General features: G+C 32.4%; 3 protein-coding genes across 7 annotated transcripts in view; 2 read left to right on the forward strand and 1 right to left on the reverse strand.

Moving 5' to 3' along the window:
- Positions 1-16,197, reverse strand: part of LOC132708277 (protein madd-4) — a 535,295-nt gene that overhangs the window by 84,117 nt on the left and 434,981 nt on the right. The window lies entirely within an intron of this gene.
- Positions 3,446-7,562, forward strand: LOC132706455 (uncharacterized). The gene is made up of 3 exons (XM_060677804.1): positions 3,446-3,534; positions 4,746-4,926; positions 6,852-7,562. The coding sequence occupies exons 1-3, from the start codon at positions 3,520-3,522 to the stop codon at positions 7,022-7,024; spliced, it is 369 nt and encodes a 122-aa protein (XP_060533787.1). The 5' UTR covers positions 3,446-3,519; the 3' UTR covers positions 7,025-7,562.
- LOC132701306 (uncharacterized) overlaps positions 10,936-16,197 on the forward strand; it is an 11,247-nt gene continuing 5,985 nt past the window's right edge. For both annotated transcript variants that reach the window (XM_060669114.1, XM_060669120.1), the window contains exon 1: positions 10,936-12,411. In XM_060669114.1, coding sequence (XP_060525097.1) covers positions 12,372-12,411 — 40 coding nt within the window. In that variant the 5' untranslated portion in view covers positions 10,936-12,371. The remainder of the gene's footprint in view (positions 12,412-16,197) is intronic.

The raw sequence follows: 16,197 nt of genomic DNA on the forward strand, positions 1-16,197 counted from the left end.
ATTTTTAATGGAGAATGAATATTGGCAAGAAAATCAACTTTCATTTACGTTTACATCATCAAAAAGGGTTCGATGTCGGTCTTTCTGCAGCTTAGGATTATACAGCGATCTGAGATATCACCCATATCATTAACTTCTATATTGTCAAGATTCTCACCTACAACTCGTGGGGTTCGGCATACCGAAGTTAGCGAGAGTATTTGGAAATCGAAAATAAGCTGGAGTATTAGTTTTAACAGATGGATATAAAAATTTCCTCCAAACATTCAAAAATCAAATGGAGAGGAATAAGTGCAGTAAGGAAGTTTTACAGCTCATATTGAAGATGATTTTCAAGACGACCATTAGAGTTAATAAGTAAAATTTATTTGTCACGCCGCTGAGCCCGGGCGCAGTTGCATCCCTAAAAAAATATTTGATAAATCGCGTGCTCGCCGCGAATCTTTTACAAGGACAACGCCAGGTCAACTTTTTCGTACGTCAGACGTATATCCGCACACAGACGTAAAAAGTGGAAAAAAGCCGTTTGTTTCCGCGCCGGAGATAAAGCAAAGCGTGTCGGTTTTCAACTCCGGTTAATCCCACGGAAACGCCGGCCATTTAAATGCGCCGCCGACGCCGGCGGACATTTAAAACCTCGTCATGGAATAAAACGCAAAGGGTCCCTAACTTACCCGCCGTTTTTCCGCTTGTTTTTTCGTTCGAAACAAGTGGATTCCCCTTTGGAAACTTTTGATAGGGTTTTTATAAGGTGGTACGATTGATTTAACCCGATTTTGACAGTCTACGGTGCAGTTAATTGTATATTATCCAACAACGGCATTTGAGTCACGAGTTTATTTGGCACATACGGAGCGAGTGTTTAATAAACGAGTGATTTATAAAGTTAACCAAAGGTGTTGCATACTATACCTTTTCTACAACCGTTAGTTTTTGCAAAACAATACGAATATTCTCACTGACATAACCGTCATAGCCGACATAACCGAAAATCTCCGAAGTGACTGGGATTCGTGGGACAAGAAACTCACGTGGTATAGTGACACTTCCAGCACTCTAGATCGGTGTATAATTAGGTATTTTACAGCGCGGAGCGCAGCGGAGTGAGTGTTTAATAAACGAGTGATTTAAAAAGTTTACCAAACGTGTTGCATACTGTAATTTTTCTACGACCATTATTTTTGGGTTAATTTTTGCAAAACAACACGAATACACTCACTGATATGATCGTCAGAATTGACAAACGTCAAAATTCAAGCCGTGCCTTAGTTATTACAGTTAGCAGCTAAGGTAAAAGTTGACGTCCACCAAATCAAATTTATCTAGATTTTGTGAATAACAATATTGACAACTGCAAGACCTTTTATACAAGTACCATTTTATTAAGGTATTTTTCGCTTTTTTTTTCATATGGAATCCACAATTACTTACGCTATGCCTCATTAATTATGGACGACTCTGTATAGAATAGATTAAAAACAAAAATTCATGTTTTTAGGGTGTATTGCTCATTTAACATTTCTTAAACTTCATCATAAAATTGACAAGTTATAGATAAGTGGAAATTCCCTTTTTAGCACCATAGGCAGGGTTTAGACTTGAAGATGGGAATGAAACTGATTATAAGCTGACTGAATTGACTGTGCAACTTGTCGCAGTCAGTTGCGAATAAACCTTGGGGTAACATATGTATGGGCCCCTAACCCTAGCATATTTTACAAATAAAGTGAGAGAATTCTCACAGTAACATGACAATCTCATAAAAATGTACTTGTGGTGATACAAAAGTAATTTACAATCTGCAGCATGGAATGAAACTGATTACAAGCTGACTGGATTGACTGTGCAGCTTCTTCCAGTCAGTTGCGAATAAACCTTGGGGTAACACATTTATGGGCCCCTACCCCTAGCATATTTTACAAATAAAGTGAGAGAATTCTCACAGTAACATGACAATCACATAAAAATGTACTTGTGGTGATACAAAAGTAATTTAAAATCTGCAGCATCGTGGACAAAGCTTTCTCGACTCACGGCTCCAGGGCTGCGCTGAAATGTCCGCCCCTGATTGTCCCTCCAAAGCTTTTGTTGCATTTTTGTAGCAGAAAATATTTGTAGTGATTATTCATCTGTTCTGGTGTAAAACAGTTCAAATGGTTAAAATGAAACAAAAATTTAAAACACAAGCATTTTAATAGTGTTTCAACATTAATTTTCTTCCATCCACGTTTTGTTTTATCCACAGTGCCATGTCCAAGCAAAAGCTTGTAAGCATAACATTTTTTATTTATGACAAAGGTAACCTCTACCTTTACTTATCAGTAATTTTTTTTAATCTATTCATTTAATTCTTCAAAAAGTGCCAACAAAGGTCAAACACCTACTGCTATTTTGAAACAGATATTATTATTTACCATTTATTGGTGGCTTCTATTATACAAAGGTGGAGGCTATCTTCTGAAAAAATATAAAATACTTGTTAATCTCTGAAAAAATCAAAATCATATTTGATGAAGGGTAGGTCCGACAATCTGACTAATATAACTAACCAACGAATGGAAAATCATCTTCTATACTTGTATTCCAAAATTGAATCCTTTCATACTGAAGCTTGCAAGAAAAAATAACTGATGCCAAGCTTTTGTGCCACATTATATAACAAAATAAATATCTAAGCGACTCGTTTGCTCCCAGAACTCAAATCTTCTAATTCTACATACATATTCGATCGCCTTCATAGAGGTACGTACTGCGTCGAAGTGAATTCCTAAGGCACCTTCTGCATTTCTAAAATTACATTAAACTAAATGAAATTTGTTAATACCTTTACGGTTTCAGTGGTACAATGTAATGTACCCAAACCTAGAAATGATCTTGCCACTTGTTCAAAGGATTAATAAATGCAGGGTTATAAGTTACAAATTGTACGTCAATGGTCACAAACAGCCGTCTCAGTGAGAGGTGCGGACGCTCGAGAGTCGATGCTGCCTCCACTTAATAACCTTTGGCGTGCCGTCAGTTCGTAGCAATTTGCAAATAGCGCAATTTTACAGTTAGGAAAAACAATACACAACCAGAAAAACGTACCGACATGGTGTCCATATCTATCAATTGTTTATCAATCGATTCCATCTTTTTTGTTTGAAAACTGCCTCTTTTCACTTTACATTACAAAACTACTGATCCAGAGTCTACTATTAACCTTGCAGCTTTTATTAAAATGTGACGAAGAACTGTCATTATCTACAAACTAGTGAAGGTTTCTGGTTAAGATTGGATTGTTGCACTTTAACCAACTTTGAGGTCGTATAAAGCAAATATTTTATGTTTAAAAAAAAATGATTCGGTGTTTGAATTTTGATTAAAAAAATCTAATAAAATGTTACGTATTCGTACACCCTGTAGGGGTCAGAGGCGGAGGCTTGGCACATCGAGCCAGCCTGTGAAGCGAGATGTATATATATAACGGTAGGTGCATAATTATTGAAGATTAGTGGTCTGTGGTGAATATTCCGCGCAATGATCTGGTGCAAGGTAAGCGTTCGGAGTGTTGACTACGCCCTCTATGCATTTTTCGACCGATTACCGTAATGTGAAGCGGATGCAGTCAGCCCTGAAAGGGGGGGAGATTTTTTTTGGTTCCGTGCGCGACACTTGTTCGAACATGCGTGAAGAAAAGCGGAATAACTTCCGGAAAACACGTGCATCGATAACGCTTCCTAAAAATCAAAGTTTTAAACCCGGACTTTGCGCAAACTGAAAAAGGAAAATTGTTGGAACGGTAATTTTTAAGGTTTTTTGGGCTCGCAATTGCTTAACTGAAATTTGAAAAATTTAGTACAGACACATTTATTTTCCTCTTGGAGTGGCATCCACTTTTATTATTAAATGCACAAAAACGAACAAATATCCGCAATTTTTCAAAGAAACTTCCACAGGCTACTGTAATGCTTTTTACAAAACTTCTGGATTCCTCCTGCGTCGGTTTTTGCTTAGTCGAAATTGCTGACGTTTCGCCAATCATCCTGTTGGCTTCTTCAGAGCTTGATTGAAACTGAACAATTTCGACTAAGCAAAAACCGACGCGGGAGGAATCCAGAAGTTTTTTAAAAAGTAAATATCCACAACTTTTAAAAACATGTAGTTATGCAACCGCCTATAGTCTACAGCAAACCATAAACTCCGATGACAAGAATATAGATATTCAGTATTAGAAAAATCATTTACCGTCAGGTCAACCGCATATGGAAGATTACATACTCTAATGGACTTCCTATAGAATTCTTCGCGAAAATTCTTGGAATTGATATATAACTTGCTGGAATTCCTATGCGGTTATGCTCTTCGGCATTCATCGAAGAAAAAACTGATTTATGTAGATGTATAAAACAATATCATTTTTGAGTATTTCTGTCGAGTCTGTCAAAATGCTGCATTTTAGTTTTATTTTATTTATTACTTATTATTTTATTTATAATAAATAAGGTAATGTGTAAAAAAATGGAGGAAACACTCATACTCCTTTAATTTAGTCATTTTAAGTTTTATCTTTCATTGACTACATTTACTTTTATCAAGAATTCTTCACTAAAGAAATGTCTAAAATTTTTCATTCTTTGTGCTTGTATGTGATTCAAATTTTGCCATTTTTACTTTTTAGTAACTTCCATCACTTTAATCGTTTAATTTTCGGGAGTAAAGTATTGACAGCCGAAGATGGCTTGATATGTTCGGTGTTTGCGTAGGTCGGATTCGTCATTTCAATTTTGTTCATTGTCGAATGTCACGCTGTCACCCACGTGAAGATTCTGCAAGAACCAGGGAGCAGGACGATCCTCCTCGGGCCGGACGGAGCCGTCTTAAAATCTAGGTTTCCCGGAGGATCGGTCGTTACAGATCCCCATGCACCCGAGGGAATTCTTGCAGGTATACGAAACCGATAGGGGTAAATAGAACTCCTTTTAAAAATAATTCTGATCGATACCGTTTGGGATTAGAAAAGCACATTTTATATTATGCACGGCATTTTCGATATTTTTCTGGCCATACGCACCAGGCTGATTCAGTACGAAAATGAAATCTTAGATTTAATGACTGGACATATTTTGAAAAAATACTGCCGCGGAATTGACGAATCCAAACTTTTTGACGAACTGTCAGCTGCCATGTTTTAAAATTTTTTTCATAGTTGCATCTCTATATCTAAATCTTTAGTAGTGCAAACTAATGAAATTTAATTTAAACCTAAATTTTAATGGTAAATTCTGATAATCTTTGAAGGACGCTTTGCTTAGCTTTTTGATTTTTAATAACAATAATACATATTTAATACATTTTATTATTTGAAGTTATTTTTCTCTAACCCGTTCTATTGTTGCTCTATAAAATGCTGTAGAAAAAAATGTTTGTAGCATTTAATCCTCCCAACTCACGGGAAATTTTCGCGTCCTGATTGCGCGTTTTATCTTTAAGAAACCGTTTTTGGATTTTGTGAGTTGTGAGCAAGCAGTTCTATTAATTTTTACGTGTCTAGATATTTATATATAGGATGTTTTTTAAATAAGTGCCCATTACTTCAATCAGCAATTTTTTTAAAAATATTTATAGGCAAAAATATCATGTAAAATCGCTCCACAAATGGGAGACGAAAAAGAGAGATGATTTTTTTTATATTCCTTAAATAGTCAAAAACTAATTTTCGATACAAAACAACAATAACAAAATTTTAGCTAATTCGTCGTGCAATAAAACTGTTATTATTTTAATTTTAATTTTTGGAGGGACTGTTTGCGTACATTTTTTCCCAAAAATATTTGGTCTAAGCCCCTGTACCAGAAAATTCCACTTTGATGCTTAAAAAATGTTTACCAAGTTTGATAAAAAAATGTTCCAAGTAGCACAAACGCGCTGAAACCCTCCTATTACAAAAATAACTTACAACCTTTAATATGGCGCTAATAAACATGGAAAAAGACAGTTTATAAAACAATTGCATCCAATAGATGTTATATACTGATCGCTCATGATAATTGTATATTTACAATATTCACCATTTTATAAAAAACGTTAGATAACAGTTTTCAATAAAGCTGCTGCAAGTGAGGTCCCGGATGATTCTAAATAACATTTCTGTTCCGATGTTACAATCGAAAGTTTTAATAGAGTTTATTGATATTAATGTGATTTTTCATATTTGTGTCCAGATGGTTGCCTCAAATATGAAATTCATTTCGATTTGAACAATGGAAAATATTATTAAGTCATTTTTATCCCTTACCGAGACACCTATAAAATGAAACTGTGTTTGAAATTAGTTTTATAACACAATTCTGATTTATAATTTACCTATATAAAAGTTTTCGCGAAAACAACGTCGTTTTGCTATTTACCCATTTATTATTTATTATTTAGCCATTATACAACAACCAAATTATAGTTGGTCTAGGAATTATAGCCTTTTTAAATACAATAATTTTAAATGAAATCATTTTAAAACAATTATAAAGTATATTTAGCTCAAGCATAAATAGGTTTATAAATATTGACTTATAACCATGTTTAAAAACATTTGATACGAAGCCTTTAAAAAATTTGTATTAGTCTCACTTTAATAAAATGAATAAATCAGTTTCTGAAGCATATTGATGACCTTGGCTACTATTTGGCCTTAAAGGAAGTCACAATAAAGCAAATATATAACTATTTAACTATAACTTATTAACTATTAAGGGCATATGTTAAAATTATGATCTTTTTTTTCTTAGAACTTAACACCATATACCGAACTCTTGCGTAGAGATGTTTAGCTGACGTTTTTTTATTAAATAAAATCCTGTATATATTGTTTTCAGGTTCGGCGTATTTGGGAAGCTCCCGTGACGTCATCGTGGGCGGTCCAGCCGGTAAAGTAATTACAAGTTACACTCTGGCCGGTCCAGCCGTTGTCCCAGGCGTATTGCCAGAAGGGGGTGCGAGATTGTTGGGGGCAAAAAGTGTCCGACCAGATTGGTACTATGGTTACTAAGTTTTCTTTGCAACAAGAGTTTATATTTATTATCGACGTTGTTTATTAATGTTTTTTGGAATAAATTTGATTTGATGTATCGCAAAGAAAATGCTTTGTTTGAGGACTTTTGCTATTGGATTATCTAAAATATATACTGGGTGTCCCGCAAAAAACATGGCTATATTTTTTTATTGATAATTCTAACTTCCTGTAACAATACCATTTAACATTAAGTTGCTTTTTTAGAAAACAGCAAAATTACTTTTTACACTTTTGATCTTATTTTGATATTGATCAGTTTTGATCATCACGTCAAACGTCACTTGTGCTGTTATGTAATTATGTACTCCTAAATTAATGCTAGTAGAAAAATATAGTATGTTTAACACGTGGATCAACTTCCTCAGACACGCTCCGCTTGCGCCAAAATAAAGTAACAAGGTGGCGTTTAGCAAATTTATTGAATAGTATTATACCATTCACAATAGGATAAAAAAAACCGTTGGCAGGAGACAAGGGAATTCAATAATTTTCAATTAATAAAAAATAATCGGTGAAGCAGTCGTTTTGGTTTTTGGTTAGTTTTACCTTTCACCTTGGGCGACCTTCTTGGAGGTATTGACAAAAGAAAATGGCTGTCGCTGGTTATCCGAACCAACTAGTGCTTGTTATTTTCATAGGGCCATTTATAATGCCCGGAAATAAAAGGCCTAAAAGGAAGCAAAACCACCCTAAGTACACAGTTACATCATGCCGCGCCAGAAGAGACTATGCGATAGGGAACAAAAAGTGAAATTTCAAGATAATCACTGGTATAACGAGCTTACCAGGTTGTTAGTGACCTTCCTCGCTAGTTATCGGAGTTGTTTATATTCGCTTTACCCAATATATTGAAATCCACAAAACGTGATAACAACTGAATCAACCTTAAAATATGGGTGCGAAACTGCGATGGGTTATATCCGCGTTAGCGTTCTAGATCAAAAAGAGCCCGATACGAGCCTGTTTCTTTTAATATCGAAAATAAAAAAAAAAACACACAAAAAGATTTCATTGGTGGAGGAAAAGCGTCCAACCGATTCGATATTCCCTGACAGACGGTTGCATCTTCCGGGCGAATTGAAAGTTATTGGTTGACATTTAGCTTGCGATCGATTAAAATATTTTCGTGAATGAAAGATGATTTTTAGTGGGGAAAAATGCCTAATCAAGTACGTCAATCCAACGCAGCATGACAACATAGGTAAGCTGGTTTTCTTTACTTTACGCGAGAGTGCTTTGGCTTTGAAAGTTCTAACCTTAATTGTGTCTTTTTAAAGAATTAAATTGGGATTGCGATCACTATCCCACTTTGAAAATACGACCAGTGATTCTGGCAGAAGGTAAAGCAAGTAGTAATTTAAATTTGCTTCCAAGCGTAGTTAATGTTAAATATGTCAGCAATTTGGATTAATATTATTATGAACACATATTGTAAATATAAAAATTTGAAGCTCCTCGTTATGCAAGATCGCAAATAACGTAAAGAAACTTTGTGGATTCCAACAATGTAATATCCAAAACGAATGGACTAAAATGAAATTAGCGTCTTTTTTATACATACTATATATTAATACTAACGGCAGCTGCGGAATCTACAGGGACGACTACCGAACGCATGATGGATTCGTTCGAAATATTTCGAAATTCAACGAACGAGTCGCGATATATTTAAAAATCGGACGGGTTATTTTTTACCGCCTTAATACAAAGGAAAATTCTTAAAACATATATCATTATTTTGTAGTGGGTATAATGGTATCCTTGACATTTCTGCGTTTCATGTTGTTGTATCGTAAACGTGTATTATTCGATTTTTTCAGCGTCAACTGACCGGTCGAGTTTTTATAGTTACTCGATATATTTTCGCCCTTTTGATACAGTTTCTTTTAATTATCTCCATATCGGGTAACCCGATATAACTTTGCTGTCTTATTTTAACCGATCAAAGCTGAAAAAACTGTACACCTTAGAGTAAGTACCTAAATGCTCTTATTATAGCCATCCACTTATAATAATTATTGTTTTTACTGGATAGTAGAAATTTAGGTGTATCAAGCTTGGCACGAGAATTTCACATTTTACTCTGCACAATTTGTGGTGTCCAGCCACTTAACTTCTTTTTTCCTGCAAAATGTATTTATTTTATGAAAAAATACTGCTTGCAAAAATGCCACAGCCAATCTGAAAACTGTCCACCTCACTTACTGACAGTCAACAATGTTAGCGAACACGTTGAACGCCGAGCTTTAATTGGCGGAATGTGAGGTGTCAAATGATGAAATCACTAGTGGCCCGGATGATAATTTTTTCTCCGGTTTAAAGTATGTTTTTTTTTTTTAATTTCAGTTTTTGATTGGTTCTTTGTGAACTTTAGGCTCCATCTAGTTTCGATTTTTTTATATAAATATTCCGACGTCATTTTGTAAACTATGTTTATTTCTTATTTTGCTATTCTTTTATTTTTAAACAAAAGTAAATCTACATAAATCGTAGTTTTTATTTGTCCTGAAGAAAAACAGAAATAAGAAAATTTATTAGATATATATATATATATATATATATATATATATATATATATATATATATATATATATATATATATATATATGATGACGCTATATTCCGGGATATCATCCGTTCGCTCGTTGAACTCCGACTGGAATCCTGCAAATCTTGCATCCGACTGGAATCTTGCAGACGTTTCGCCAAAATCACACTTCGAAGTGTTTTCGGAGCGCGAGCATTGAAGATGCCAGTCGGATGCAAGATTTGCAGGATTCCAGTCGGATGCAGGATTCCAGTCGGAGTTCAACGAGCGAACGGATGATATCCCTGAATATAGTGTCATCATATATATATATATATATATATATATATATATATATATATATATATATATATATATATATATATATATATATATATATATATATATATATATATATATATATATATATATATATATATATATATATATATATATATATATATATATATATATATATATATATATATATATATATATATATATATATATATATATATATATATATATATATATATATATATATATATATATATATATATATATATATATATATATATATACATATATATATATATATATATATATATATATATATATATATATATATATATATATATATATATATATATATATATACATATATATATATATATATATATATATATATATATATATATATATATATATATATATATATATATATATATATATATATATATATATATATATATATATATATATATATATATATATATATATATATATATATATATATGTATATATACATATATATATATATATATATATATATATATATATATATATATATATATATATATATATATATACATATATATATATATATATATATATATATATATATATATATATATATATATATATATATATATATATATATATATATATATATATATATATATATATATATATATATATATATATATATATATATATATACATATATATATATATATATATATATATATATATATATATATATATATATATATATATATATACATATATATATATATATATATATATATATATATATATATATATATATATATATATATATATATATATATATATATATATATATACATATATATATATATATATATATATATATATATATATATATATATATATATATATATATATATATATATATATATATATATATATATATATATATATATATATATATATATATATATATATATATATATATATATATATATATATATATATATATATATATATATATATATATATATATATATATATATATATGTATATAAATATAAATATAAATTTGGTCATAGCATTAAAGACACGAATAGAGAGGATTTCTCACCCATCACTAAGACAAAAAAATCTTAATAAGCTTTACGACATGCTGATTAACAACTCATACCCAAGTAGGTTAACTAAAAAATTGTTATATAGCACGACCCCACTAAGAGCTCCAAACCCGCGGAACACGGTCGTCCACTCAGATAGCCCAGAAATGGACGATCTGAGATGTTTTTATTTTTCATTGCCATACATTAAAGAATTAACGACCACACTCACAAAAATTCTGAGAGCACAAACAAATATTAAGATAGCATATAAACAAACAAAAACATTGGGGAGTGTCTTTAGCAAACTAAAAGATAAGGATGAGGTACAAAAGAATTCAGAAGTAATTTATAGCATCCCCTGTAATCAGTGTGATCAGGTATACATAGGACAGACATCGCGAGTACTTAAGGATAGAATTACGTCACACAAGAGTGATTGCAGACTTAATAAGAACACCTGTTCATTAGCAACACACTCTAACCAAATGGATCACGATGTTAACTTTGTTGAAACAAAAATTCTCCATAAAGAAAGCAACTACAACAAAAGAGCAATTTTGGAAATGGTGGAGATCTTCTTGGAACCGAAATCGGTCAATAAAAGATCTGACATTGATGGCCTCAGTGTGATCTACTCTAATGTCTTAACTTTACAACCAACCGTCAATCGAATTGCGTTTGCTGATAATAGTGTCGTCACAATGTAATTATAATTTAGAAAAATAGTCCCAAGCCTCTATACATTAGGTGCCTTGTAAACAAAAAGGAGGTAACAAAAGGAAAAAAAGAAGGGAAAAAAACTGGACGGCTGGCGGTAGTCATATTAATAAAACCTTTCCATCATTTGCGTTTTGCGTTTGAAGTAAAATTCGTTTAAATAAAATGTAACAACAATTTCGTCTAGATGGCTGCCCTCGGTTATAATAATTAACGGTCGTATTTGATTCTTTCTGTTATCCGGATGAGTTTGGTGTTGGCCTATAATGGCACTGTAGCAGTAAGTACTTTAACTAGAAGACTTTAGTATTAAATAACTAAGAGCCGCTTTCATATTGTAGCCCCTGAAGAAGAAAATAAACATTTTCGAAAGCTTGGTGTAGCACAAAAGCCTTTTATTTGAGCCCTCATCAGGACCGATACCCCAATTAACTAAAATTTGTTGTTCAACTAGCCGGTCACGACTACCGTTTTGTGTATTTTACAGGAATGGGGTTTTTCCAATCAATAAAAGCTCGATATGGAAACGAAGCAGTTTCACTACTCAAACAATGGGCCAGGCTCGGCAGCAAACTATCATCGTTTGGAAACAGGAAGATATTCTTACTCAAATGCAGACAGACAGGGATCATACCGAGACACATTACAGACGGGACCAGAAATTTGGGCATGCTTTTGGATTTGACCGATGGACATATGGGGGACCGCATTCGGGATTTCAATACCAGGTTGAATAACAAATTAATTAATTTAGAAATATCACTCACTATTTCAACTATCAATCGTATAGAAAAATCACTGAAACAAGTAAGAGAGAAAGTTTTGACATTGATTCCGGGGAATGTTGTTGACGAATTTGGTAAAAGACAACAAGGGTCATGTGATAAAAAATTCAAAACCATCAAAAAAAAGAACATAAACAAATTTCAAAACTTGAAGTCGCAACAGCATCACTTAACAATCAAAACACAAGATAATTGGGTTAAGAATATTTCAGAGGTTGAGGTCCCGGATGATGTCTTGAGGTTTCTCTCTTTAGGTTCGAAATTTTCCGTGCCACCAAGATGCAATGAAATCTCAGTCAAACGTTTAATTGCTGATGTAGAAACTATAATTAAAGTTGTACCAGAGAACGCAAAAAATACTGTAAGAGCTAAGTTTACTAATGTATTGACTAATTTTTTAAAACAACCGGCAAAGCGTAGCTATATAGACATTTTGTTAAAAAAGACAAAAAAATTTTTTAAGGATCACGCTGAGTTGGTCGTTTCTAGGGCCGATAAAGGGAATGTGACAGTTATTATGTCTAAAGATACATACATTCAAAAATCAAACGAAATTCTGATGGATCGGACCTATTACGAGCGTCTCAGATGTGATCCTACATCTACTTACCAACAAAAAGCTAACAAACTTGTCAAATCATTAAAAGATCAAAAACAATTAACAAATGAGGTAGCCAAAACTTTAAATATATATAATCAAACTTGTCCTAAATTTTATGGCTTACCCAAAATACATAAACCCCAATTGTCCTTAAGACCGATAATTTCATCAATTAATGCTCCGAACAGTAAACTGGCTTCATTGTTGACTCAGGTTTTAACCAAAGCATATAATAAGAATAATGATTATTTCACAGGTGATTCATTTGAGTTTTCTTCATTTATCAATGACAAACAATTACCTAATAAGTATGTTCTTGTGAGCTTGGATGTCGTCTCTTTATTTAGTAATATTCCATATAATTTGGTAGAAAAAAGTATAAAAAAACATTGGAACAGAATTAGAAACCACACTGATTTGTCACAAATTAGTTTCCTAAAGATACTTCAGTTTGTATTTGATACAACGTATTTTAGATTTAACAATGAATTTTACAAACAAAAATTAGGTACACCGATGGGTGCCATCATTTCTCCAATATTAGCTCAATACGTTATGGATGACCTACTTGAGGTGTGCGTAGATAAGCTGTCGTTTCAGTTACCATTTCTGAAAAAATATGTGGATGATATAATTACTTCCATACCTGAAAGTTGCGTGAGGGAAACTCTCACAGTGTTTAACAGCTATGATGCACACATACAATTTACAGTAGAGGAGGAAATTGATAAAAGCGTACCATTTCTGGACACTAAAGTGATCCGGAACAACGATAACAAAATTATATTAGATTGGTACATAAAACCGACCAGTTCGGGGAGATATATGAATTTCCACTCTTACCATACAACGAAAACAAAAATAAATTTGGTCATAGCATTAAAGACACGAATAGAGAGGATTTCTCACCCATCACTAAGACAAAAAAATCTTAATAAGCTTTACGACATGCTGATTAACAACTCATACCCAAGTAGGTTAACTAAAAAATTGTTATATAGCACGACCCCACTAAGAGCTCCAAACCCGCGGAACACGGTCGTCCACTCAGATAGCCCAGAAATGGACGATCTGAGATGTTTTTATTTTTCATTGCCATACATTAAAGAATTAACGACCACACTCACAAAAATTCTGAGAGCACAAACAAATATTAAGATAGCATATAAACAAACAAAAACATTGGGGAGTGTCTTTAGCAAACTAAAAGATAAGGATGAGGTACAAAAGAATTCAGAAGTAATTTATAGCATCCCCTGTAATCAGTGTGATCAGGTATACATAGGACAGACATCGCGAGTACTTAAGGATAGAATTACGTCACACAAGAGTGATGGAGGAAACACTCATACTCCTTTAATTTAGTCATTTTAAGTTTTATCTTTCATTGACTACATTTACTTTTATCAAGAATTCTTCACTAAAGAAATGTCTAAAATTTTTCATTCTTTGTGCTTGTATGTGATTCAAATTTTGCCATTTTTACTTTTTAGTAACTTCCATCACTTTAATCGTTTAATTTTCGGGAGTAAAGTATTGACAGCCGAAGATGGCTTGATATGTTCGGTGTTTGCGTAGGTCGGATTCGTCATTTCAATTTTGTTCATTGTCGAATGTCACGCTGTCACCCACGTGAAGATTCTGCAAGAACCAGGGAGCAGGACGATCCTCCTCGGGCCGGACGGAGCCGTCTTAAAATCTAGGTTTCCCGGAGGATCGGTCGTTACAGATCCCCATGCACCCGAGGGAATTCTTGCAGGTATACGAAACCGATAGGGGTAAATAGAACTCCTTTTAAAAATAATTCTGATCGATACCGTTTGGGATTAGAAAAGCACATTTTATATTATGCACGGCATTTTCGATATTTTTCTGGCCATACGCACCAGGCTGATTCAGTACGAAAATGAAATCTTAGATTTAATGACTGGACATATTTTGAAAAAATACTGCCGCGGAATTGACGAATCCAAACTTTTTGACGAACTGTCAGCTGCCATGTTTTAAAATTTTTTTCATAGTTGCATCTCTATATCTAAATCTTTAGTAGTGCAAACTAATGAAATTTAATTTAAACCTAAATTTTAATGGTAAATTCTGATAATCTTTGAAGGACGCTTTGCTTAGCTTTTTGATTTTTAATAACAATAATACATATTTAATACATTTTATTATTTGAAGTTATTTTTCTCTAACCCGTTCTATTGTTGCTCTATAAAATGCTGTAGAAAAAAATGTTTGTAGCATTTAATCCTCCCAACTCACGGGAAATTTTCGCGTCCTGATTGCGCGTTTTATCTTTAAGAAACCGTTTTTGGATTTTGTGAGTTGTGAGCAAGCAGTTCTATTAATTTTTACGTGTCTAGATATTTATATATAGGATGTTTTTTAAATAAGTGCCCATTACTTCAATCAGCAATTTTTTTAAAAATATTTATAGGCAAAAATATCATGTAAAATCGCTCCACAAATGGGAGACGAAAAAGAGAGATGATTTTTTTTATATTCCTTAAATAGTCAAAAACTAATTTTCGATACAAAACAACAATAACAAAATTTTAGCTAATTCGTCGTGCAATAAAACTGTTATTATTTTAATTTTAATTTTTGGAGGGACTGTTTGCGTACATTTTTTCCCAAAAATATTTGGTCTAAGCCCCTGTACCAGAAAATTCCACTTTGATGCTTAAAAAATGTTTACCAAGTTTGATAAAAAAATGTTCCAAGTAGCACAAACGCGCTGAAACCCTCCTATTACAAAAATAACTTACAACCTTTAATATGGCGCTAATAAACATGGAAAAAGACAGTTTATAAAACAATTGCATCCAATAGATGTTATATACTGATCGCTCATGATAATTGTATATTTACAATATTCACCATTTTATAAAAAACGTTAGATAACAGTTTTCAATAAAGCTGCTGCAAGTGAGGTCCCGGATGATTCTAAATAACATTTCTGTTCCGATGTTACAATCGAAAGTTTTAATAGAGTTTATTGATATTAATGTGATTTTTCATATTTGTGTCCAGATGGTTGCCTCAAATATGAAATTCATTTCGATTTGAACAATGGAAAATATTATTAAGTCATTTTTATCCCTTACCGAGACACCTATAAAATG

Source organism: Cylas formicarius, unplaced genomic scaffold (genome assembly GCF_029955315.1).
Source record: "Cylas formicarius isolate icCylForm1 unplaced genomic scaffold, icCylForm1.1 PGA_scaffold_10__41_contigs__length_53128322, whole genome shotgun sequence".
NCBI lineage: Eukaryota > Metazoa > Arthropoda > Insecta > Coleoptera > Brentidae > Cylas > Cylas formicarius.

What these genes read in the sequence shown, in the direction of transcription:
- LOC132706455 (XM_060677804.1), top strand. An exon ending in ACCCGAGGGAATTCTTGCAG is followed by an intron (nt 4,927 to 6,851) that starts GTATACGAAACC and finishes TATTGTTTTCAG; the next exon opens with GTTCGGCGTATTTGGGAAGC.